A 23768-nucleotide genomic window follows, 5' to 3' on the forward strand; every position below is an offset into this window, starting at 1 on the left:
TCTCAGTCATCTCTAGTCTAATTATGGTTCATTGCCCTTGGAGTAAAAACTCCGAGACCAATATCAATGGGACAATATTTTTTTTTTTGAGTCATAGTCTTGCTCTCTTGCCTAGGCTGGAGTGCAGTGGCGCAATCTCAGCTCACTGCAACCTCCGCCTCCCGGGTTCAAGCGATTCTTGTGCCTCAGCCTCCCAAGTAGCTGGGACTAGAAGTGCCTGCCACCACACCTGGCTAATTTTTGTATTTTTAGTACAGAGGGAGTTTCACCATGTAGGCCAGGGTGGTCTCGAACTCCCGACCTCAGGTGATTTGCCAGCCTTGGCCTCCCAAAGTGCTGGGATTATAGAAGTGAGCCTTTATGCCTGGCCCCAAAGGGACAATTTGACGTATCAAATTAGATAATGAGGATGTAAATGACTTAAATAACTGGGTATCTTTTTCTTTCTTTCTTTTTTTTTTTTTGCAAAAAGCAATATCCTTTTCTTTTTTCTTTTCCTTTTTCTTGAGACGGTGTCTCACTCTGTTGCCCAGGTTGGAGTGCAGTGGCATGATCACGGCTCACTGCAGCCTTGACCTCCTGGGCTCAAATGATCCTCCCACCTTAGCCTCTGGAGTAGCTGGGACCACAAGTGTGTGCCAGCATGCCCACCTAATTTTTTTTTCTTTTTTTGAGATGGAGTCTCGCTCTGTCACCCAGGCTGGGGTGCAGTGGCACGATCTCAGCTTACGGTAACCTCCGCCTCCTGGGTTCAAGCAATTCTCCTGCCTCAGCCTCCTGAGTAGCTGGGATTACAGGCGCGCGCCACCACGCCCAGCTAATTTTTGTATTTTTAGTAGAGACGGGGTTTCACCATGTTAGCCAGGTTGGTCTCGGATTCCTGACCTCGTGATCCACTAACCTCGGCCTCCCAAAGTGCTGGGATTACTGGCGTGAGCCACCACACCCGGCCCATGCCCACCTAATTTTAAAAAAATTTTTTGTAGAGATGGGGTCTCCCTATGTTGCTTAGGCTGGTCTATCCTTTTTGTTAAAAGAGACATTTCCAATAAAATCTTCTTTTTATGTATAATGACTCTCAAAAGCTGTAACATAAAAAATTGCACGGGGCGTGTGGTGCTTGCCTGTAGTCCCAGCTACTCAGGAGGCTGAGGTGGGAGGATTGCTTGAGGCCAGGAATTCAAGGCCAGCCTAGGCAACATAGCAAGATCCCATCTCTAAGAAAAAAAATATTATTCATTAATAGTTCAATGCTTAAGAAGGTTGTAATATATATATATGTTGTTTTGATAAATTGTGTACTGCAACTAATTATGATTACTCAATCTAAAATAATTTTTTAAATGGTCATAGAAAAATTTTTTAAAAAATATAATTTGGCCGGGTGTGGTGGCTCTCGCCTGTAATCCCAGCACTTTGGGAGGCCAGGTGGGCAGAGCACGAGGTCAGGAGATAGAGACCATCCTGGCCAACATGGTGAAACCCTGTCTCTATTAAAAATACAAAAATTAGCCGGGCATGGTGGCGTGCACCTGTAGTCCCAGCTACTCGGGAGGTTGAGGCAGGAGAATTGCTTGAACCTGGGAGGCAGAGGTTGCAGTGAGCTGAGATTGAGCCACTACACTCCAGCCCGGTGACAGAGTAAGACTCCATCTCAAAAAAAAAAAAATTAATTTATATATGTATTTTTGTTGAAGAAAATAATGAAGTGAATAAAACTTTAAAGGTTAAAACTGTATTGCATTCATTTAAATTATTGTGAGGGAAGTCAAGTCAAACCACAAGTTCAAGGAGAAAGAGCAATTATGTAAAATGTCTTGTTCATGTATTTTTAAAATAATGATGATGGTAGATATCTGTGAAATCATATGTATGTTTGCTTCTATGGTTCCTGGCTTATGACTCCAATAGCCCTTGTTATAATGTTGGGGTGCTTTAGGCCTCAGAAGCAGGCCTCAGAAAACAGAATCTCGGGCGGGTGTGGTGGCTCAGGCCTGTAATCCCAGCACTTTGGGAGGCTGAGGCGGGCAGATCATCTGAGGTCAGGAGTTTGAGACCAGCCTGGCCAACATGGCGAAACCCTGTCTCTACTAAAAATATAAAAATTAGCCGGGCATGGTGGCGGGCACCTGTAATCCCAGCTACTCAGGAGGCTGAGGCAGGAGAATCGCTTGAGCCCTGGAGGCAGAGGTTGCATGAGCCGAGATCTTGCCACTGCACTCCAGCCTGGGTGGCAGAGTGAGACTCTGTCACAAAAAAAAAAAAAAAAGAAAAAAGAAAAATAGAAAAAAGAAAACAGAATCTGTCTCTGTCTTTGACCTTCTCCTGCTCTCCTTTTTTTCCCCAAAGCAGGAATCTTCTTCCCGTACCATTCCGTCTTGGAGGCTGGCAGTAAAAAAATTCTCTCACCTGCCTTGTCTAATTGTAGATCATAAGACTCTCATTTCAGGCCGGGCATGGTGGCTCATGCCTGTAATCCCAGCACTTTGGGAGGCCGAGGTGGGTGGATCACCTGAAGTCGGGAGTTCGAGATCAGCCTGACCGATGTGGAGAAACCCTGTCTCTACTAAAAATAAAAATAAAAATAAAAAATAAAAAAAGACTCTCATTTCAGAAGGGGTCCTGCCCCATACCTGGATGAAATAATGCTATACACAGAGAGGCAAAGAAGAATCTGAACAGACAGGCCTGGCTGGGTTTCAACTCAGTCTATTAGTATTAGGTCATACCCTTTTTGTCCAGTCACATTTCTACAAGGTTGTCCATCTTTCAATCATGCCTCTGCAATGAAGTCTTCATAAAACACCTAAGAGGATGGGGGTACAGACAGCTTCTTGGTAGCTGAACAAATAGGGGTTCCAGGAGGGTGTCATCCCTGGGGAGGGCATGGAAGCTCCACACCTCTTTTCATTCTTTGCCCCATGAGGCTTTTCATCTATCTTTTGTAATATACTTCATAATATACCAGTAAACTGTTTCCTTGACTTCTGTGAGTTGCTCTAGCAAATTAGTCGAACCAGGGAGGGGGTCATGGATCCTCAGTTTATAGCCAGTTAGTCAAAATCACAGGTTAAATAACCTGGAGCTTGCAATTGGCATTGTAAGTTGTGGGGCAGTCTTGTGGGACGGAACCCTCCACCTGTGTGATCTGACATTATCTCCAGGTAGATGGTGTTGGAATTGAATTAGAGGCTATCTAGTAGGTGTCTGCTGCAGTATTGCTTGCTTGCTTGTTGTATGGGAAGAACCTACCCCCCCGCCTCCATTTGGTCTCAGAAGTCTTTTTGTTTTGTTTTGTTTTGTTTTGTTTGTTTGTTTTTTGAGAAAGAGTCTCACTCTGTCGTCGGGCTAGGGCGCAGTGGCGCAGTCTCAGCTCACTGCAACCTCCTCCTCCCAGGTTCAAGCGATTTCCTGCCTCAGCCTCCTGAATAGCTGGGATTACAGGTATGTGCCACCATGCCCAGCTAATTTTTGTATTTTTTAGTAGAGACAGGGTTTCACCCTGTTGGCTGGGCTGGTCTTGAACTCCTAACCTCAAGTCATCTGCCCGCCTCAACTTCCCAAAGTGCTGGGATTACAGGCGTGAACCACAATGCCCAGCCTAAAGTCTTCTGTTTTGATTGCGATGTGAGCACAGAGAAAAAAATAGTTTGTGTTTTTAACCTCGCAGTATCAAATAAATAAATAAATAAATTCAAAATATATTCAAATGTATTTAGAAAAAATCTTATTTAGATTCTACAGATACATTTTAAAAAGTGATAAAATGGTCTTTATTTTAAAATGCTGATATTTACGATATAATTTGTTGTCAAAATGTCCTCTTTTCAATTATTTAAGTTATGAGAAAAAATTTTAGGTGCCAACATAAAAATGCATTATTGGATTACAGTGTTTTTCAAAATTCTTTTAGGGGAACATGAACTTTGAAGTCATTGTCTAAAGGAAACCAGAAGAGATAGGATATTCTGGTATAGGGCTACATTTTCTTTTCTTTTTTTTTCTTTTTGGGACGGAGTCTCGCTCTGTTGCCCAGGCTGGAGTGCAGTGGCGCGATCTCGGCTCACTGCAAGCTCCACCTCCTGGGTTCATGCCATTCTCCTGCCTCAGCCTCCCGAGTAGTTGGGACTACAGGCGCCCGCCACCACGCCCAGCTAATTTTTTTTTCTTTTTGTATTTTCAGTAGAGACGGGGTTTCACTGTGTTAGCCAGGATGGTCTCGATCTCCTGACCTTGTGATCCGCCTGCCTCGGCATCCCAAAGCACTGGGGTTACAGGCGAGAGCCACCACACCCGGCCTAGGGCTACATTTTTAAAAGGGGGAAGATTGCCTCCTAATAGCCGTGGTTTAGTTTTATACTGGACCAGGTCAGCTTTTTCCCTTTTTTCCAATGGTATTTGAGAGGGAAAATAAAGTGGATGGTGGGGTTTGCCCAAGATTGGGAATTGACTGGCACCATGTGTAAGATAAAATCCCAGGGGAAAGAACTTGAAGGTGCTCTAGTAAGAATTCATTGCCAGGCCTGGCGCAGTGACTCACGCCTATAATCCCCAGCACTTTGGGAGGCCGAGGCAGGTGGATCACCTGAGATCAGGAGTTTGAGACCAGCCTGGCCAACATGATGAAACCCTGTCTCTACTAAAATTACAAAACATTAGCCAGGCATGGTGGTATGCGTCTGTAATCCCAGCTACTTGGGAGGCTGAGGCAGGAGAATCGCTTGAACCCAGGAGGCAGAGGTTGCAGTGAGCCGAGATCATGCCATTGCACTCCAGCCTGGGTGACAAGAGCGAAATTCAGTCTCAAAAAAAAAAAAAAAAAAAGGAAAGAAAACGAACTCATTGCCATCCCTGGGCTTTAGCTTAAGACTGGAGCAGGTGATATTCAGGAGACGACACATGGACCAGAAAGTAGTTGAAACATTTCAGATGATGAGACTCTAAAATGTACTCTGAGTTCACAGGAATTAGAGAGTAAAATAGTGGAAGGATTCTAATCATGGTTGGAGATGGATGTTTCTGAGTGTGATTTTTTTAGAAAGTGCAATATTTTAAGTCATGACATGGCTTTATGTGCGTGAAATATGTCTTTAATAAATGACTGAAAAGAGCAGAGATGAAGATCTTAGGTTTGAACTACATTGGCTGGTTGGACCCAGTCCCTGACTTTTTCAGCAACCAAAACAAATGGCATATGAGATTTATGTATGTAGAATTTTGGCTTGTCTGGAACTCTGGAGGTCCAAATTGAATTCAATTCCAAATTGAATCACTTGGGATAATTTAATTTTCTAGATAGTTTAGAATTAATCCTTTTAGGCACCCAAAATTTCTTATTACAACCGTTTTAGATGAAAAGCTTACTAAAATATGCTCCATACTTGGTTTTTTGATGCTAATATACTTGACATAATTTTACTACATTTTTTTTCCCTTTTTTGTAGAGACAGGGGCTTGTTATATTTCCCTAGGCTGGTCTTGAACTCCTGGCCTCAAGCCATTCTCCTGCTTCAGCCTCTTAAAATACTGGTATTACAGGTGTGAGCCATCGTGCCTGGCCGTAATTTTACTGTTTTATAAGGTTAGGATTAGCACCATGAATACCATCTATTCAAGAGAAATGACTCAGTGCATTTCGTACTTTATAAATACCCCCAGAATTTAATTTTTTAAATTTATTTAATTATTTAGACTGAGTTTCACTCTTGTCGCCCAGACTGTAGTGCAATGGCGCAATCTCGGCTCACTGCAACCTCCACCTTCCGGGTTCAAGCAATTCTCCTGCCTCAGCCTCTTGAGTAGCTGGGATTACAGGTGCGTGCCACCATGCCCAGCTAATTTTTTGTATTTTTAGTAGAGACAGGGTTTCTCCATGTTGGCCAGGCTGGTCCCGAACTCTTGACCTTAGATGGTCCACCTGCTTTGGCCTCCCAAAGTGCTAGGATTACAGGTGTGAGCCACCGCACCCGACCCAGAATTTACATTTTGAGTTCTTATATATTCATTTATTTATGATTTTATTGTACAGATGGGGTCTTGCTATGCTGCCCAGGCTGGTCTCGAACTCCTGGCTTCAAGTTATCCTTCCACCTCACCCTCCTGAGTAGCTGGGATTACAGGTGTGAGCCTAGCTGCTGTTTCTTCTTTTTTTTCTTTTCTTCTTTTCTCTTCTCTTCTCTTTTCTCCTTCCTTTCTTTTTTGAGACAGGGTCTCACTCTGTTGCCCAGGTTGGAGTACAGTGGTGCCATCTCTGCTCATGGCAACCTCTGCTTCCCAGGCTCATGCAATCCTCCCATCTCAGCCTCTCCAGTACTGGGACCACAGGTGTGCACCACCACACCTGGTTAACTTTTTGATTTTTTGTAGGGACCATGTCTTGCTAGATTGCCCAGCCTGGTCTTGAATTCCTGGCCTCCAAGGATCCTCCTGCCTCACAGCCTTCCAAAGTCCTGGGATTACAGGTGTGAGCCATTGTGCCTGGCCCAGCCTAGCTTAATAATTTGTATGCTTCTTTGTTTTTAGGTGTCTGTTAGCACTTGTCATCCATGTATCTGCCCAGAAGAGGAATGCTTTCAAATATTTTGCTTTAACTCTGGAAACAAGATTTTTAAAAATCTTGTTAGAACTGTATATGTGTTTGATGTGAAGACAGCCTACATGAGAGGAGAGGGGACAGGTTTTTAGTTCTTGGATTCTATGATATCCTATTTTGGTTTCTCAGTAGCCTCTTCTCTGGCTCCTGTTTGCCTCCTCACCCCAATTCCTTCTTGCCTCTGTTTTTGACGGCTGAAGTGAATTCTAGACAGGAACTATCTCAAGGCTGCTGTTATTCAAAACCTAAGTGTTTCATATGAACATGAAGCTATTTAGTGGGAAAAATGAAGTATAAGTAGTTTGATGGAAGAAGCAAGTATAAAAAAGCTTAGAGCTTTACACAATAGTGATCAGAAGTAGCACTGTAAATTGCTATAAACTACTGTATGTAATGAGACTTTAAGATTTTTTTTGCCTAACAATTCCACATCTACATCTAGAAATATGTGATTACATAAAGATATGTATAAGAATGTTTTACAGTAGTATTGTTTAGTAAAAAATTGTAAACAACCTAACTGCTCATCAATAGGGAAATGGTTAAATACATTTTGTTGGTACTTATCATGCAGCCATTTAAAACAAAAATGAGGCCAGGCACAGTGGCTCACGCCTGTAATCCCAGCACTTTGGGAGGCCAAGGCAGGTGGATCATTTGAGGTCAGGAGTTTGAGACCAGCCTGGCCAACATGGTGAAACTCCATCTCTACTAAAAATACAATAATTAGCTGGGCATGGTGGTACGTGCCTGTAATCCCAGCTACTCAGGAGGGTGAGGCAGGAGAATCGCTTGAACCCGGGAGGCGGAGGTTGCAGTGAACTGAGATCGTGCCACTGCACTCCAGCCTGGGCCACAGAGCGAGACTCCCTCTCAAAAAAAAAAAAAAAAAAAAAAAAAGAGGTAGTTCTGTACATACTGATCCTAGTGATTAAGCAAGCTGACTCTGAATCCACACTGCCCAGGTTCAAATCCCAGCTCCACCACTTACTTTCCAGTTTGTGGCACATTAGATGTGTTCCTCAACCATCCAGTGCCATAAAAATCCCTATTTCATAAGATTGTTGTGGGGATTAGATGAATTCATCCAAGTAAAACACTAGAATGGTGTCTGGCATAATTATTATTCCATTAGCCATTATTATCATTACTGATATGAAAGGACACCTGTAATACATTATTTGGCGAAAAGATAACGTTACATAATATGGGAAGTAGAGTTCCATTTTTGTCAAAACTAACAAAAATCTGTGTACACACATTCATGTGATTTGTACACGCAGAGAACCTGGAATTTCTTCATAGGAGGAACTAAAGATTTGTTAACTAGTCTTGCCTGGAGGTTAAAATTGCCTAACGGCCGGGCATGGTGGCTCACGCCTGTAATCCCAGCACTTTGGGAGGCCGAGGTGGGTGGATCACCTGAGGTCAGGAGTTGGAGACCAGCCTGGCCAACATGGAGAAACCCCGTCTTTACTGAAAACACAAAATTAGCCGGACGTGGAGGCGCATGCCTGTAATCCCAGCTACTCGGGAGGCTGAGGCAGGAGAATCGCTTCAACCCAGGAGGCGGAGGTTGCGGTGAGCCGAGATCGCGCCATTGCACTCCAGCCTGGGCAACAAGAGCGAAACTCCGTTTCAAAAAATAAAATAAATAAATAAATAAATGAATAAAAATAAAATAACAAACCCATTGTTTTTTACTCAGATTCTGTATTTATCTGGGGTGGCTTTGGAAGGATCCATTTGAAATTATGGGAAGTCAAATTTCCCCAAACCAGTCTTTGGTGCAGCTACTTTCTATAATCACGGAAACAGTAAGGAAAGGTTGAATGCACCAAACTGTTAATAGGGATTATTTATGGGCATGAGTAGGATGAGGGGGGATGGTGGGTATGCAGTTGGGGGAAGACCTGTATACACCTCTCTATTGTTTGTAAGTAGTTCATTGTGTATTTATTTTGGAGGCAACATCAAATAACAGAGGAGCATACATGAAAAAAGGGGTTGGTTAACTTAGTGTAGTATGAAGTTACAAACAAAAAAGGGTGATGGTAGTGTAGTGTTTTGAATTAACATGGAACAATGTGTGTGAAGGAATAATTGATCCAGAACTTTATTGTAGAAACCTGTCCCCATCAAAGCCATACTTGGGGCTGTATATATATGTCCAGAGAAAAGGTCTTCTGCACACTTAACTGTAACTGTTAGTCATAATTTCTCTGCAGAGTGGGATGGTGGGGCTAGGAGGAAGGACTTTCACTTTTAATTTTATGATACTCCAAATCATTTGCATTTTTTTTTTTTACAAAGATCATGTATAATTTTTCTTTTCTTTTTTTTCTTTTTGAGACGGAGTCTCGCTCTGTCCCCCAGGCTGGAGTGCAGTGGTGCGATCTCGGCTCACTGCAAGCTCCGCCTCCCGGGTTCAAGCGATTCTCCTACCTCAGCCTCCCGAGTAGTTGGGATTACAGGCACGCGCCTCCACGCCCAGCTAATTTTTGTATTTTTAAATTAGAGACAGGGTTTCACTATGTTGGCCAGGCTGGTCTCGAACTCCTGACCTCGTGATCCACCCGCCTAAGCCTCCGAAAGAGCTGGGATTACAGGCGTGAGCCACCGCGCCCGGCCCAAGATCATGTATAATTTCTATAACAAAAACAATAAAGGAAATAAAAATGTCTTCAGTGTTGTACCTTGTACTTGGCCTATGTTACAACAGGAATGACATATATTCCATTTTTAAGACATTACTTAGGACTTTATAGATTTCTGCTTTAGGGAATAAATGCAATTTCAACCTATTTAAGACTTGATTTCTTCTTATATAAAAAAAGTATCTGATCTTGTATCTAATTTGTTATGACAGTACCATCACTTAAAGTACAGCAATTATGCAACCCCTGAATTTGAATTTCATTTTGCAAGTGTACATGACCTCACGGACAAAGCGAAGGCAGAAAGTTAAAATCAGCATATCGAAAATAAATCACTCTGGTTACCGAAAAGAACATAGGGTATCTGAAAAAAATCTCAGAGCTCACATAGGCATAGATACTTCCATGTGAACTTTAGGAATCTTGGCTTATCTAACTTTTGCAGGGCTGAGTGGACCCCCTGCTCCCGCTAGCCGTTTTGGGAGCACCAGCCACCTCCACACCAGAACGGGGCTGTCGGGGGCCGCTGCGGCGCAGGGGCTCGTCCGGGACTGAGTCAGCGCCGGGGCCGAGAAGTTCGGCGGGAGGCGCAGGGCGGGGCTTCCTCCCGCCGACTCCGAGTCCGGCTCTACTTTTCCGAGTCCACGTCTCTTCCTTTGGACAGGCGTGTTTCCCCAGGTCGGGCCCAGCCAACGTGACAGTCGCAGACCTCGGAAAAGGGCGCTCCGGCCCCGCCTCGAGGATTTCCCCCGGCCGCTAGGGCAGCCCGGGCCCGCTCGGCCCAGCCCCTCACGGACTGCGGCGCGCGGCTCCCCGGGGCCCGGCCCGCCGAACGCCTCGCTCTACAGCCCTCACCTCGCGGCGCCGAGCGCAGCGTCCGCGGCATGGAGACCGGCTCCGACTCAGGTCAGAGGCCCGCCCCCGGGCCGCGGGAGACTGGCCCTGCGCGCGCGGCGGCGCGGTTAGGCCGGGCCGCCCGCACAGGCCGCCGCGTGTCGAGTCCGCGCGGGGAGCGCACGCGGGGCGGGCGGCGACAGGTGGGCAGGACGAGCCGCGAGCGAGCGAGGGCGGGCGGGCGCGCGAGGGGCCCGGCGGGGGGGCCGCTGGGAGGATGGCTCAGCTCTTTCTAAATATAAAACCGGCGTGAGTTGGGCGAGCGCGGCGCGGAGTCGCAGAGCCGCCGCGCGGGCCTGGCGCACGGGGATTCGGCCGCACAGACGGCGGCGGCGGCAGCGGCAGCGGCAGCGGCTCCGCAGAGGCGCGAGGCTGCGGGAGCGCCCGAGTCGCGAGCTCGCGGGGGCAGCGAAGGGCGACGCTCGCGACGCGGAGGACGCAGGCGGCGGCGGCGGCGGGCGGGCCTCGGGGCACAGCGCGATCCGCGCCGAGTGACCGGAGGCGGCTCGCGGCCCCTACCGCACCGCGAGCCGCGAGCCCCCCGGCCGCGCCCTGCCCCCCCAGCCCCTCCCTCGTTCCCTCCCCGGCGCAACATGGCTGCGGCCGCCGCCTCCGCCTCCCAGGATGAGCTGAGTAAGTGCCGCGGCCGAACCTGCGGCCGCGAGCCGGAACGGGCGCCGCGCGGTGCCGGGGGGCGGCGGCCGCATCTGGGCTGGAGGGCTGGGGCGCCAGGCCCGGTGGGCGGGCGGCGGCCGCGGCGTACGGGGAGCTGGGGAGCCCGGGCCTGGCGGGCGGGCGGGGCGCGGACCGTCGCCACTGGCGTTTGTAGGCCTCAGGTTTGCACCGTCACGTTGCGAAATTGAAACCGGAGCCCCGGGCGGAGCCACCTCTGCCCGCGATCCGCCCTGGCCCGGGGTCGGGGGAGCCCAGCCCCCTGCCCACTGAGCCTCGGCTGGCGGGAGGGCCGGAGCCCCGGGGTGACGGGCAGTGTCCGCCCGTCCCGTCTGACCCCGCCTGGCCCCGGGTCCCCGACGGCTGGGCGAGTTATAGAAATGGAGCTTTCGGGAAGGGGGAGAAGGTGCCTTTTTGTGACACTCTAGTAATCAGCCGAAAGGTCACGAATAGGCGGTGACCCTCAGATGGAGCAGGGAGGGCGGAGAGGGTCGCCGGTCGAACCGCAGGAGAAACCACAGGGTGACAGCGCTTTCAGAAAGGAGAGCTAGTGCCCCCTCGATCGTACGCGGTGCAGCCTTCCTGGGGACGGCGGTCCCTGTCTGGGGAGAGCGGTGGTCACCCTGAATCCCAGGCCGCCCCGCCCGCCGCCGGGGTTCGCCTCAATGCTTTGTGGGAAGTGTAGTTCCGGGGCGCCGCGGGCCCACGCTGGGGTCATAAATACCGAATTTTCATAGGACATAGGACATGTGAGATAATTTCTGATTGCGTTTTGAGTGTTCTCCCCCCCAAGGGTTTTCTTTCTTTCCCTTTTTTTTCTCCCAATGCTGCCCTTCAGTTTATGGCAAAAACAAGAAAGGTGTTATTTGAAGATGATGTGGGTTTTAAATGGAATAAAGCATGGGTGAGGTGTTGCAAGCTTTATGAAGCTTAGGTTGTTAAAGCCGCTTCTGAATTTCCATATGAAAGTAGTTATACACGTAATGTATGTTTTTCTGGTGCTTGTCAGTTTAAAGCCACTTTTATATACATGATCTCACTTTTGCCCTCATAGCAACCTTGTGAGGCAGATAGGTAGGAATTATCCTTGTTTTAAAGAGGAGGCAGGTTTGGAGAGATTAAGTTCCTTGCTGCTTTGACACAGAACTGGTGGAGCAGGAGTACTGTTTGCTCTTTTTGAAGCTGAAGTAAACACTTGGTGTGATCCTGAGCAGATTGGAGAGTCGGAGGAGACAAGGTCTCATGGTGCGATTAGAGAGAGAGAAGCGGGCTACAGATTGCTCTTCTGTCGGTTCCACGTGGAAGCACCACCAGGCCTTCTGAGATCAGTTCCATGTTTTGTTTTAATTGTGAGAAAAGTACACATACCATAAAATTTCCCGTCCTAGCCATTTTTTAAGTGTACAGTTCAGTGGGTTTGAGTACATTCACACTGTTGTGCAATCATCACCACCATCCATTTCCAGAACTCTTCATCTTGCAAAACGGAAACTTGATACCCATTAAACAACAAATCCTCATTCCCTCCTCCCTTCGGCCCCTGGCGACCATCATTGTACTTTCTGTCCCTGTGATTTTGAGTATTCTTCCTACCTCGTGTGAATGGAATCATACAGAATTTGTGACTGGTTTTATTTTTATTTAGCATAATGTTCTCAAGGTTCATCCATGTTGTTGCGTGTGTCAGAATTTCTTTTCCTTTTAAAGGTTGAATGATATTCCCTTGTATGTATATATCACATTTCCTTGTCCATCTATCTGTCTATGGACACTTGGGTTGCTTCCACATTTTAGCTATTGGGAATAATGCTGTTGTGAACATGGGTGTACAGATACCCCTTTGAGACCTTGCTTTCAGTTCTTTTGGGTACATACCCAGAAATGTAATTGCTGGATCATGTGATAGTTCTAGTTTAAAATTTTTAAGGAACCACTGTACTGTTTTCTTTTTTCTTTTTTTTTTCTTGAGACCAAGTCTTTCTCTGTCGCCCAGACTGGAGTGCAGTGGCGCGATCTCCGCTCACTGTAAGCACCGCCTCCCAGGTTCACGCCATTCTCATGCCTCAGCCTTCCGAGTAGCTGGGACTACAGGCGCCCACCACCACGCCCGGCTAATTTTTTGTATTTTTAGTAGAGACGGGGTTTCACTGTGTTAGCCAGGATGGTCTTGATCTCCTGACCTTGTGATCTGCTGTGATCCACCCGCCTTGGCCTCCCAAAGTGCTGGGATTACAGGCTTGAGCCACCGCGCCCGGCCCCCACTGTACTGTTTTCGACAGTGGTTGTACCATTTTACATTACCACCAACAATACACAGAGTTCTAATTTCTCTATATCCTGGCCAACACTTATCTGTATTGTCAGTAGTAACAATACTGTTGGGTGTGAGGTGGTCTGATTTTTTTTCAATTGCTATGCTGTATGACATCTGAGTTCCTGTTGTAGAACCAAACACATTAAAGTCTGAATTGCTAGCAGGAATGGGAACAAAACTAGTGGAAGAATTGGATATTCTGAAGTGGCTGAAGTATTTGTGTCTATGCAGTGTGCTTCCATACATTCAGGTACTGGTTAAGATGCTGATAGTTAAGGGATTTCCTGGCTCTAGTAGCTAATGGAAAGTTAGGAACAAATAATTCCAATCCTTGCCTTCTCCTTGTTTTGTTCAGTTAAATTGTCAGTCATCAGCCACAGATATCGGTGGACTTGGTTTCTGTATTTCTTCAGGAGAGACTGAATACGTTGCAGTTGATACCTTAGAATAATTTAACTTGAAAGCATATACATGTACACTGGTTAAGAAGTTTCATATAAACCACTTTTAGTTTTAGAATGGGTATAATAAAATAGCAGATGCTGATAAAATGTGCTTTTGGCCAGGTGTGGTGGCTCACACCTGTAATCCTAGCACTTTAGGAGGCCGAGATGGGTGGATCACCTGAGGTCAGGAGTTCAAGACCAGGCTGGCCAACATGGTGAAACCCTGTCTCTACTAAAAATACAAAATTTAGCCGGGTGTGGCGGCACGTGCCTGTAGTCCCAGGTACTCAGGAGGCTGAGGCAGGAGAATCACTTGAACCTGTGAGGTGGAAGTTCCAGTGAGCCGAGATTGTGCCGCTGCACTCCAGCCTGGGCAACAGAGCTAGACTCTGTCTCAAAAAAAAAAAAAAAAAAAAAAAAAAAAAAAAGGTGCTTTTAAGAATTCCACTAAAAAAAAAGGAGAGAATTATCCAAATATTTTCTATCATTTATGACTAGTAGATGATAATAAAAGCAAACTATTAGATGCCAGCATTGTTCTCTTCCACTAACATTTTATTGTAAAAAATCTTCAAACACACAGAAAAGTTGAAAGTGAACATTCGTTTACCCACCACTTAGATTCTATCATTGATAGTCAAATAACTTTATCATATTTACTATTATAGCAAACATTGTCATTTGTCCATCTCAGTAGATTTTTAAAAATTGTTAAAGTTTTTTTTTTTTTTTTCTTTGAGACGGAGTTTCAGTCTGTCACCCAGGCTGGTGTGCAGTGGTGCGCCATCTCGGCTCACTGCAACCTTTGCCGCCTGGGTTTAAGCAATTCTCCTGCCTTAGCCTCCTGAGTAACTGGGATTACAGGCACCTGTCACTACGCCCAGCTAATTTTTTGCATTTTTAGTAGAGACGAGGTTTCACCATCTTGGCCAGGTTGGTCTTGAACTCCTGACCTCGTGATCCCCCCACCTCAGCCTCCCACAGTGCTGGGATTACAGGCGTGAGCCACCATGCTTGGCCAATTGTTAAACTTTTTTAGTTTTACTTTATTTTTTAAAAAATAGTAGTAAAATACACATAACATAAAATTTACCACCTTAACAATTTTTTTTGTTGTTTTTTTCTGGAGACGGAGTCTTGCTCTGTCGCCCAGGCTGGAGTGGAATGGCGCGATCTTGGCTCGCTGCAACCTCCACATCCTGGGTTCAAGTGATTCTTCTGCCTCAGTCTCCCGAGTAGCTGGGATTACAGGTGTGCGCCACCACGCCCGGCTAATTTTTTTTTGGTAGAGACAGGATTTCACCATGTTGGCCAGGCTGGTCTCAACCTCCTGACCTCATGATCCGCCCCTGCTGGTCTGCCAAAGTGCTGGAATTAAAGGTGTGAGCCACTGTGCCCTGCCTGCCTTAACGGTTTTTAAGTGTACAGTGGTATTAAGTACTTATTACTCCATCTTTTTTTATGCATTTCAAAGTAAATTGGTGACACCAACACACCTTCCCCCTAAATATTTCAGCACCAGCATTGTTTTAAATGCTTTGTATGTATTATTCCTCAGAATAACCCTGAAAGGTAGGTAACATTATTATTGCTGCTTTATGGAGAGAGAAACAGGCTTCTTAGGTCCCCTGGGTCCTGCAGCTGGAAAGTAGTCCCAGTGTCCTCAGTCTCTAGTATGCACTCACAGCCATCCTTGAGGCCATCTTACCTCTTTGCACCATAGTCAGAGTGTGTATGATGAACAGTTCAAATCAGATGCATTGCCAGATTCTCAGCTAGATGTTACCTTAATCCAACCATTTGACTGTTGTTTATCATTGCTGTTGGATACAAAAGAGACACCAAAGCCCACCAAAGGAATTACAGTACTATTGAGGAAGAGGAAGAATATGTGTAAACAGATAAGTAAGGACCAAAATATGACTGTATGATATGGATAATACTAAAGTAATATCATATATGATTCCCAGGTCTGTTATTTTGAGATGTGTAGCTGGTAAAACTGCATTTCTATAGATTTCAAATGAACATTTTCCCCCTTGCACTTGAAGTAATTTACATCATATCAATTTAAATGAAATCTGCAACTTTCAGTTATATCTGCTGCCACACTTTGTAGGAGAAGCAAAATTGACTGTTAGGGTTCTCTTTTATTTTATTTATTTATTTATTTGTTTATTATTTTGTTTTTGAGATGGAGTCTCGCACTGTTGCCCAGGCTGGAGTGCTGTGGTGCAATCTCAGATCACTGCAACCTCTGCCTTCTGGGTTCAAGCGATTCTCCTGCCTCAGCCTCCTGAGTAGCTGGGATTACAGGCGTGCGACACTGCACCTGACTTATTTTTGTATTTTTAGTAGAGACGGGGTTTCACCATGTTGGCCAGGCTGGTCTCGAACTCCTGACCTCGTGTCCACCCACCTCTGCCTCCCAAAGTGCTGGGATTACAGGCGTGAGCCACTGTATCCGGCCTATTTATTTATTTATTTTTGAGTAATAACCATTGAGCATGAAGTTGCCAGAAGGCTGGGTGCGGTGACTCAAGTTTGTAATCCTAGCGCTTTGGGAGGTCGAGGTGGGCAGATCACTTGAGTCCAGGAGTTCGAGACCAGCCTGGGCAACATGGTGAAACCCTGTTACTACAAAAAATATAAAAATTAGCTGGGTGTGGTGGCATGCGCCTGTAGTCCCAGCTACTTGGGAGGCTGAGTGGGGAGGATGGCTTGCACCCAGGAAGTCAAGACTGCAGTGAGCTGAGATCACACCACTGCACTCTAGCCTGGGTGACAAAGCGAGACCTTGTTTCAAAAAACAAAAAAAGTTGCCAAAAATAGGCAGGTTAATTTTGGGTTGAGACTTGTTATTGTTAGCATTTGTTATCCTTTCACAAACCTCATGTTTGAGTCAGTGATTATAATAGAAGAATAGTAAAGCTGTTTATTTATTGTGTGTTTACCGTGTGTTCTAATTGTTTTGCATGTATCAACTAATTGAATCCTCAAAACAACCCTGTGAGTTTGGTACTGGTACTGTCTCAGGGGTACAGCTACCCTCATTAGACAGTTAGGACTTGAACTTAGATTCTCTGATTGCAAAATTTGTATTAATTCTGCCCTACTACTACTGTGTTATTCCTGTCCTGCATGGGAGAATATATAGTTCATAACAAGATCAAAATGACTTTTTTTGTGTGTGTGTGTGTCTAACTAGTATCCAGAGAGAACCTTCTGTAGTGTATAAAATGTGGCAATCGGGGCCAGGCGCAGTATCCAGAAAGAACCTTCTGTAGTGTATAAGATGTGGCAATCAGGGCTGGAGGGGTGCCTCACACCTGTAATCCCAGCACTTTGGGAGGCCGAGGCTGGGGGATAAGTTGAGAGCAGGAGTTCAAGACCAGCCTGGCCAACATGGTGAAACCCCTGTCTCTACTAAAAATACAAAAAATTAGCCGGGTGTTGGGACGTGCACCTGTAGTCCCAGCTTCTTGGGAGGCTGAGGCAGGAGAATTGCTTGAACCTGGGAACTGGAGGATGCAGTGAGCTGAGAACGCACCACTGCACTCTAGCCTGGGTGACAGAGCTAGACTCCATCTTAAAAAAAAAGTAAAAAAAGAAAAAAGGACCAGGCGCGGTGGCTCACGCCTGTAATCCCAGCACTTTGGGAGGCTGAGGCAGGTGGATCACCTGACGTTGGGAGTTCGAGACCAGCCTGACCAACATAGAGAAACCCCATCTCTTCTAAAAATACAAAATTAGGCAGACCTGGTGGTGCATGCCTGTAATCCCAGCTACTTGGGAAGCTGAGGTTTAGAGTTCCTGAGGTTTGAGGTCAGGAGTTCAAGACTAGCCTGGCCAACATTGTGAAACCCTGTCTCTACTGAAAATACAAAAATTAGCTGGTTGTGGTGGCACACGCCTGTAGTTCCAGCTACTCAGGAGGCTGAGGCAGGAGAGTCACTTGAACCTGGGAGGCAGAGATTGCAGTGAGCCAAGATTGTGCCACTGCACTCCAGCCTGGGTGACAGAGTGAGACTCCCACCTGAACCCGGGAGGCGGAGGTTGTGGTGAGCTGAGATTGCATCATTGCCCTCCAGCCTGGGCAACAAGAGTGAAACTCCATCTCAAAAAAAAAAAAAAAAAAAAAAAAAAAAAAAAATTCTGATGTTACTGAACAGAACATAGTAGATTTTTGGGTATGTTGCCAAAAAAGAAAACCATTAGTTTTGACTGTTAAAGGCAGTTCTGAAATCTAGTTTGTAAATTAGTTTAGGTCAGAGCCTGTAGCTTTCTTTCCTTATGCTTAGAGTGATTATAACTATTGCAAATGAAATGAAATTCAATGCAAGACATGTGGCTAGTTTTTCTGCTAATATTATCTTCTGCCACTTTATGGAAAAGTTGACATTATAGTTAATATTTCAGGAGTGGGTTGAGAGATTTCCAACAGGGAAGGAAGCATTTGAGACTTTTCACCTGGTCAGCTGTTTAGTGGTTTCGTATTCTGGGCTTTATAATTAGAAGGCATCCTTAGAATCTGATCTTCGTTGGGATAAAGGCAACTCATGAAGGAGCAACAGCCTATAATCTTGAAGGATGCACTACTCAATTTGACCATTTGACATACCATGGGAAACTTCAGTTGCAAAAGTTGGCCAGATAATCAGCATGTCAAGTGTCTTCTGAGAGAGCCTCTGCTAGTGCTGGGAATCCTGGTAGCTCTTTTAGAGGATGAGATTTGGGAAGCTGTGTGTTGAACATGATTCTGTGACCATACTGAAATAGCCCCTAAGAGCTAATTGCTTAAATGACCAGAATACAGGCTTCCAAGCTGATCTTTGTAGAAAGGCCAAGGCAAGCCTGTATCATTTAAATTTTAGTTACTTAACCAAATAGGAAAGTTAAGATGGAAAAGTGACCACGGATATTTCTATTTTTTATTAATTTCCATTCTGATTTTTTTACTTTCACTGCATTCTGGGGTTTTTTTTTTTTTTTTTGAAACTAGAGTCTCACTCTGTCACTCAGGCTGGAGTACAGAGGCACAATCTTGGCTCATTGCAACCTCTGCCTCCCAGGTTCAAGTGAGTCTCCTGTCTCAGCCTCCTGAGTAGCTGGGACTACAAGGCGTGCACCATCACAACTGGCTAATTTTTGTATTTTTAGTACAGATGGGGTTTCACAATGTTGGCCAGGCTGGTCTTGAACTCCTGACCTCAAGTGATCTGCCTGCCTCGGCCTCCCAAAGTGCTGGGATTATTGGCTTGAGCCACTGCACCTGGCCCACCACATTCTGTTTTGAATTATGCTTTCAGTAAACTATAATATGTGATAAAGGCCATTGTCAGTGAGAATAGTTGGCACAGGAGCATTGACCTTGTTCAGAAGATAGATGTTAAAATTGAAGTCACTGCCAGTGTTCTCAGATGGTTTGATCCCTGTTGCTGAGCTCTCGTTTCAGGCCTGGCCTTGATGCTTCCCATTTTATATGGCTTGTTTTGCCCATGTATTTTTTCAATTCAATAAGCAGACTTTTAAAATTGAGTAAATAATGTATGGTGCTGTCCTCAGAGGGCTTATAATTCAGTGCAGAGACAGATTTATGTGCAAATGTAAATAACTTACACAAAGCACGGTAAGTAAACTGCCTAACACAGTTCTTTGGAAACCTCAAGAAATGAGAATGGTATTTGAGGCTAAAGGAAAAATAGCTTGAGCTGAGACATGGAGATAGGGAAATATTATGCAAAACAAAAAAAGCTGAGTAAGTCTGTTATGATGGGAATGGGGGTGCTACGGCGTGTGAAGTACTGGGAAACGGGATCAGCTGTGTGGTTTGAGACTTGGCCCATGCTGCCTTTATGATTTGAGATCTTGGACAAATTACCTTACCTTTGCAAGTCTCAGTTTCTTCCTCATAAAATTGGAATGACAAGATTCACTCATAGTATTGTTAGGATTAATGTATGTGAAAATGTACTGTGTAAACACTTAAGCTCTTATAATTTATTATTATTTTTGGTGTGGGATGTAATAGCAGATGATGCTGTGGAGATAGGTTGGGACCAGCATGTTGTAGGAATGCCAACAGAACTAGTTTGGACTTTGTTCTATAGACAGTAGAGAACCATCAGAGCTTTTAAGCAGGAGCGTAACATGAGTAGGTCTGTTTTGTAAGGTAACAGGTGGCATTGGTGTAACACTGATTGCAAGGATCCGGAGATCAAGAGCAGCAAGACTAATTAGGAGGGTATCACAGTGGCCAAGTAAAAAGAAACTTAGGGTCTGAGTTGGGACAGTGGAAGTGGATTTGGCAAGGAGTTAATATAATGTAAAATCCCTAAAATAGGGAGAAATTGTTGGCTGATGAGATGAGGGTTATTGAAGAAGGGAGGAGTTAGAGATGAATCTAAATCTGACCTGAGACTAGAAGGTGGAGGAGTAACAGAGAGTGTAGCCTCTAGACAGATTTAGGAAAGTGAAGGAAAGAGAGAACAGGTTCAACAGATAGGTAGTCTGTGTTCAGCAGAAAGATTATTTGTTGAATGAATGGGTTGAATTATTGAGCCCCCATGTTGTTTAGGGAGACTGCTTTGAGTAGTGGCTAAAACCTCTGGAATTGGAATCAGAGACAGTTTTGAATCCTGATCCTGATACTTCTTAATGTGTTCTTGAACAAGGGACCTAATTTGTAGGCCTCGGTTTTCTCATCTGTAAAATGAGATAATAAAACTTACAAGATTTTTTTTCTTTTCTTTTTTATTGAGACAGGGTCTCTCTCTGTCACCCAGGATGAAGTACAGTGGTGTGATTTCGGCTCACTGCAGCCACAATTTCCTGGTCTCAATCCATCTTCTGACCTCAGCCTCCTGAGTAGCTGGGACTGCAGGCGGGCACCACCATCCCTGGCTAATTTTTGTACTTTCTGTAGAGACGGGGTTTAGCTATGTTATCCAGGCTGGTCTCAAATTCCTGTACTCAAGCAATCTGCCCTCCTCGGCCTCTCAAAGTGCTGGGATTACAGGCGTGAGCCACCGTGCCTGGCCAGGATTGTTTTAAGAATGGGAAGAGATAGCACATCTTGGCACATGGATTGCGGGTGTGTGGGAACCTTGGTTCTGAAGCTAGGGAGATAGTGTGGGAATGATTCTCATGGTAGAGCTGTGGGAATGGGCATATTGTTCACAGGCAGCTGACTGGGAGCCACGCGTATACGTATTTAAGAGCGAGAGGAAGATAATCAGAGAAAGGAGATGAAGAGTGCTAAGAGAGGTCAGCCGTGGCCGGGGTTATGTCTGTCAGCCATTTACGTTCATATGTAATGTGCTAAAAACATGTATACATGTTTAGTAACACTTCTTATAAAACTTATGTAATTGAAACACTTCTAACTAATGTAACAGTTTATATATTTATGATATATATACACACATATACATATATGATAAAATATGTTGCATTGGTATTAGAGATTTTAAGTCTTCAGCAAATGATTGTCAGTGTATTTTTTGAAGTATTAGCATGTTCTCAGTAAATTTGGTTTGTGGACATAGGCCTTATTCTTTCTCAAATTTGATAGTCATTATAATTTTTTTTCCTCATACTGAATTTGCAAAGCAGGGCATCAAAGATCTAACAAGAAATGAAAAGTGCTTATTTTTTTCTTAAAATTGTAGCTATGCATATACATCTGTTAATTGTATTTTTTTGGTGTTCTAAATAATAGATTCTTTATACAATTGCATATGTACGAGTGGATGAACGTACCATTGGTGATCCCGAGGATTTTTGTCAAGATTGGATAAACCATGTATCACATTGATTGTAGAGGTTAGTAGATTTAGTTCCTTAGGATGTGTGCATTTTTTTTTGTAGCAGCATTTAAAAATGCATAGGTTATCAGGTAGCAATTTCCCCCCAAGATCTTCATGTTTTTTTTTTCCTTTTCTAGCTATCCTGAGAAAATTGGTGAAGTTCATGTTAATTTACAAATGCCTGAAGCCTCTATTCTCTGTAATGCTAAACATAAAAATAATTCGCAAAAAGAAGAAAAAGATAAAACTTGAAGTCTTTTTTTTTTTTTTTGGAGACAGTGTCCCACTCTGTTGTCCAGGCAGGAGTGCAGTGGGGCAGTCATGGCTCATTGTAGCCTTGATCTCCCAAGGCTCAAGTGATCCTCCTGCCTCAGCCCCACCGAGTAGCTGGGACTACACGGGCATGCCATCACACCTGGCTAATTTTTATATTTTTAGTAGAGATGGGGTTTTACCATGAAGGCTGGTCTCAAACTCCTGGGCTCAAGCGATCCACCTACCTCAGCCTCCCTTGGAGATGTTATTTAGCACTGTGCACAAGGAAAAGACGATGGGTGATCGTTTACAAACAACTTTGTGTGCCACAATCACAAAAAATCATTTTACATGCTCGAGGAATGCCATCATGGAGGTTTTTGTTTTTTAAATTTTTTAATTTTTTTTTGAGACAGGGTCTCGCTGTGTCACTCAGACTGGAGTACAGTGGCACAATCATGGCTAACTGCCACTTTGATCTCCTGGGCTCCGGCGATCCTCCCACCTCAGCCTCTCTAATAGCTGGGACTACATTTTGTTTTATTTTTATTTTTTGACACAGGGTCTTCCTTTGTTGCCCAGGCTAGAGTGCAGTGGCACGATCATGGCTCACTGCAGCCTTGACCTCCTGGGCTCAAGTGGATCCTCCCACCTCAGCCTCCCAAGTAGCTGGGATCATAGTTGTGTGCCACCATGCCTGGCTAATTTTTTTTTTTTGGTAGAGACAGAGTCTCTCTGTGTTACCTAGGCTGGTCTGGAACTCCTGAGCTCAAGCTATACTCCTACCTGGGCCCCCCAAAGTGTCATGATTTTAGGTGTGAGCCACCATGCCCAGCCAGTTGTTCTATTTGTGAGAAGAGGTATGAAGGAGGCATCATCATGGTAATTGGATGTTTCTAATTCTACCATTTTGTCATGCATTGTGATTTTGAGAAAAGCCATTTAATTCTACTTCATTCTAAGGCAGAATAAGAGTATGGTGTCATTTTCACTCTTGGATGATATCGGATGGTCTTTTGATTGAAACTCTGTAAATTCAGATTGTAATTCTCTGATATCATGGACTCAATATCCAGTGAGTTCCTGGGATTTTGTAGCTTCAATCCAAAAGTGCTTTTTGTTGCTATCTTCTAATTTAACTGTTGGACCCCTTCTCCCCACCCCTCCTATGCATTCTACTATATTTTGGTATATATATTGCTGCTGATGATATAAAATGTCTTATTTAGGTGAAATTTTGAGGGGTGGGATAATTTTAAAACCAGAATTCAACTTTAAAATAAATTTTGGCCTGTTTTTGCTATTTTCACAAATCTTTATTCCTCGGGCGTTTAGAGAAATGAAAAATTGGGAGATGGGAAGAATTGTTTAGAAGAGCAGTGAGGACATTGTTTCTTCTCTCCTAGATTCTTTAACTCCTAGAGCTTTTGGGCTTGTGATTGATGTGTTAATGTCATTATGATATACTGAAGGCAAAGTGAAGCTACAACTGCTAGGATTTAAATAGTGATTTAAATAAAGAACATTCTAGGGCTTACACACCCAGATGAGCATTGTTCTAAGTAATTAGCTGCTTTGGGTGGATCTTAACGATCGTACATTAGACTTTTATGCAGTCTGAACTCTTGCATAGTATATATTATTTCCTCTAAGCTCCTTTCACAAGCTGAAGTAATCTTTCCTGCTTGTCACCTCCTAAAACTGATTTCTAACTGAGTATCTCTGCCAGCTGCTGTCTCTGGGGGAAAGGGCCTTGTGGACCTCAGTGTTGGGAGTCTAGCACTTACTCATTAAATCTAGGGCTTCTGTCTTGTCACCTGGCCCAATCTTGCCAAGCTACTCCTATGATTTCCTCCCCTTCCTCTGTGTGTGTGTGTGTGTGTGTGTGTGTGGCGGGAGGAGAGGACATGATGGGGTTGTGGGGAAGTGGGTGCGGGGTGGTAAGCATTATGATCAGGGAGGGGTAGCCTTGTTATGGGCTATGCTGGATTGGCAGGGAGTTTGAAGTAGCCTGGAATCATATGCAAAAGGCTGGGCACGGTAGCTCACGCCTGTAATCCCAGCACTTTGGGAGGCCGAGGTGGGCGGATCACGAGGTCAGGAGTTTGAGACCATCACGGGTAACACAGT

General features: G+C 44.8%; 1 protein-coding gene across 12 annotated transcripts in view; it reads left to right on the plus strand.

Annotated features, from left to right (window-relative positions):
- The first annotated feature begins 9550 nt into the window (after positions 1-9550).
- Positions 9551-23768, plus strand: part of ECPAS (Ecm29 proteasome adaptor and scaffold) — a 123460-nt gene continuing 109242 nt past the window's right edge. For 2 of the 12 annotated variants that reach the window (XM_054658939.2, XM_063788426.1), the window contains exons 1-2: positions 10106-10286; positions 21296-21399. In XM_054658939.2, coding sequence (XP_054514914.1) covers positions 21378-21399 — 22 coding nt within the window. In that variant the 5' untranslated portion in view covers positions 10106-10286; positions 21296-21377. Of the gene's footprint in view, positions 10287-10574; positions 10777-21295; positions 21400-23768 lie in introns of those variants that run through there. The other 10 variants (XM_054658937.2, XM_016961416.4, XM_054658938.2 and 7 more) reach the window with 8 other exon arrangements.

The sequence above is a fragment of the Pan troglodytes genome, chromosome 11, assembly GCF_028858775.2.
Source record: "Pan troglodytes isolate AG18354 chromosome 11, NHGRI_mPanTro3-v2.0_pri, whole genome shotgun sequence".
NCBI classification, from domain to species: Eukaryota; Metazoa; Chordata; class Mammalia; order Primates; family Hominidae; genus Pan; species Pan troglodytes.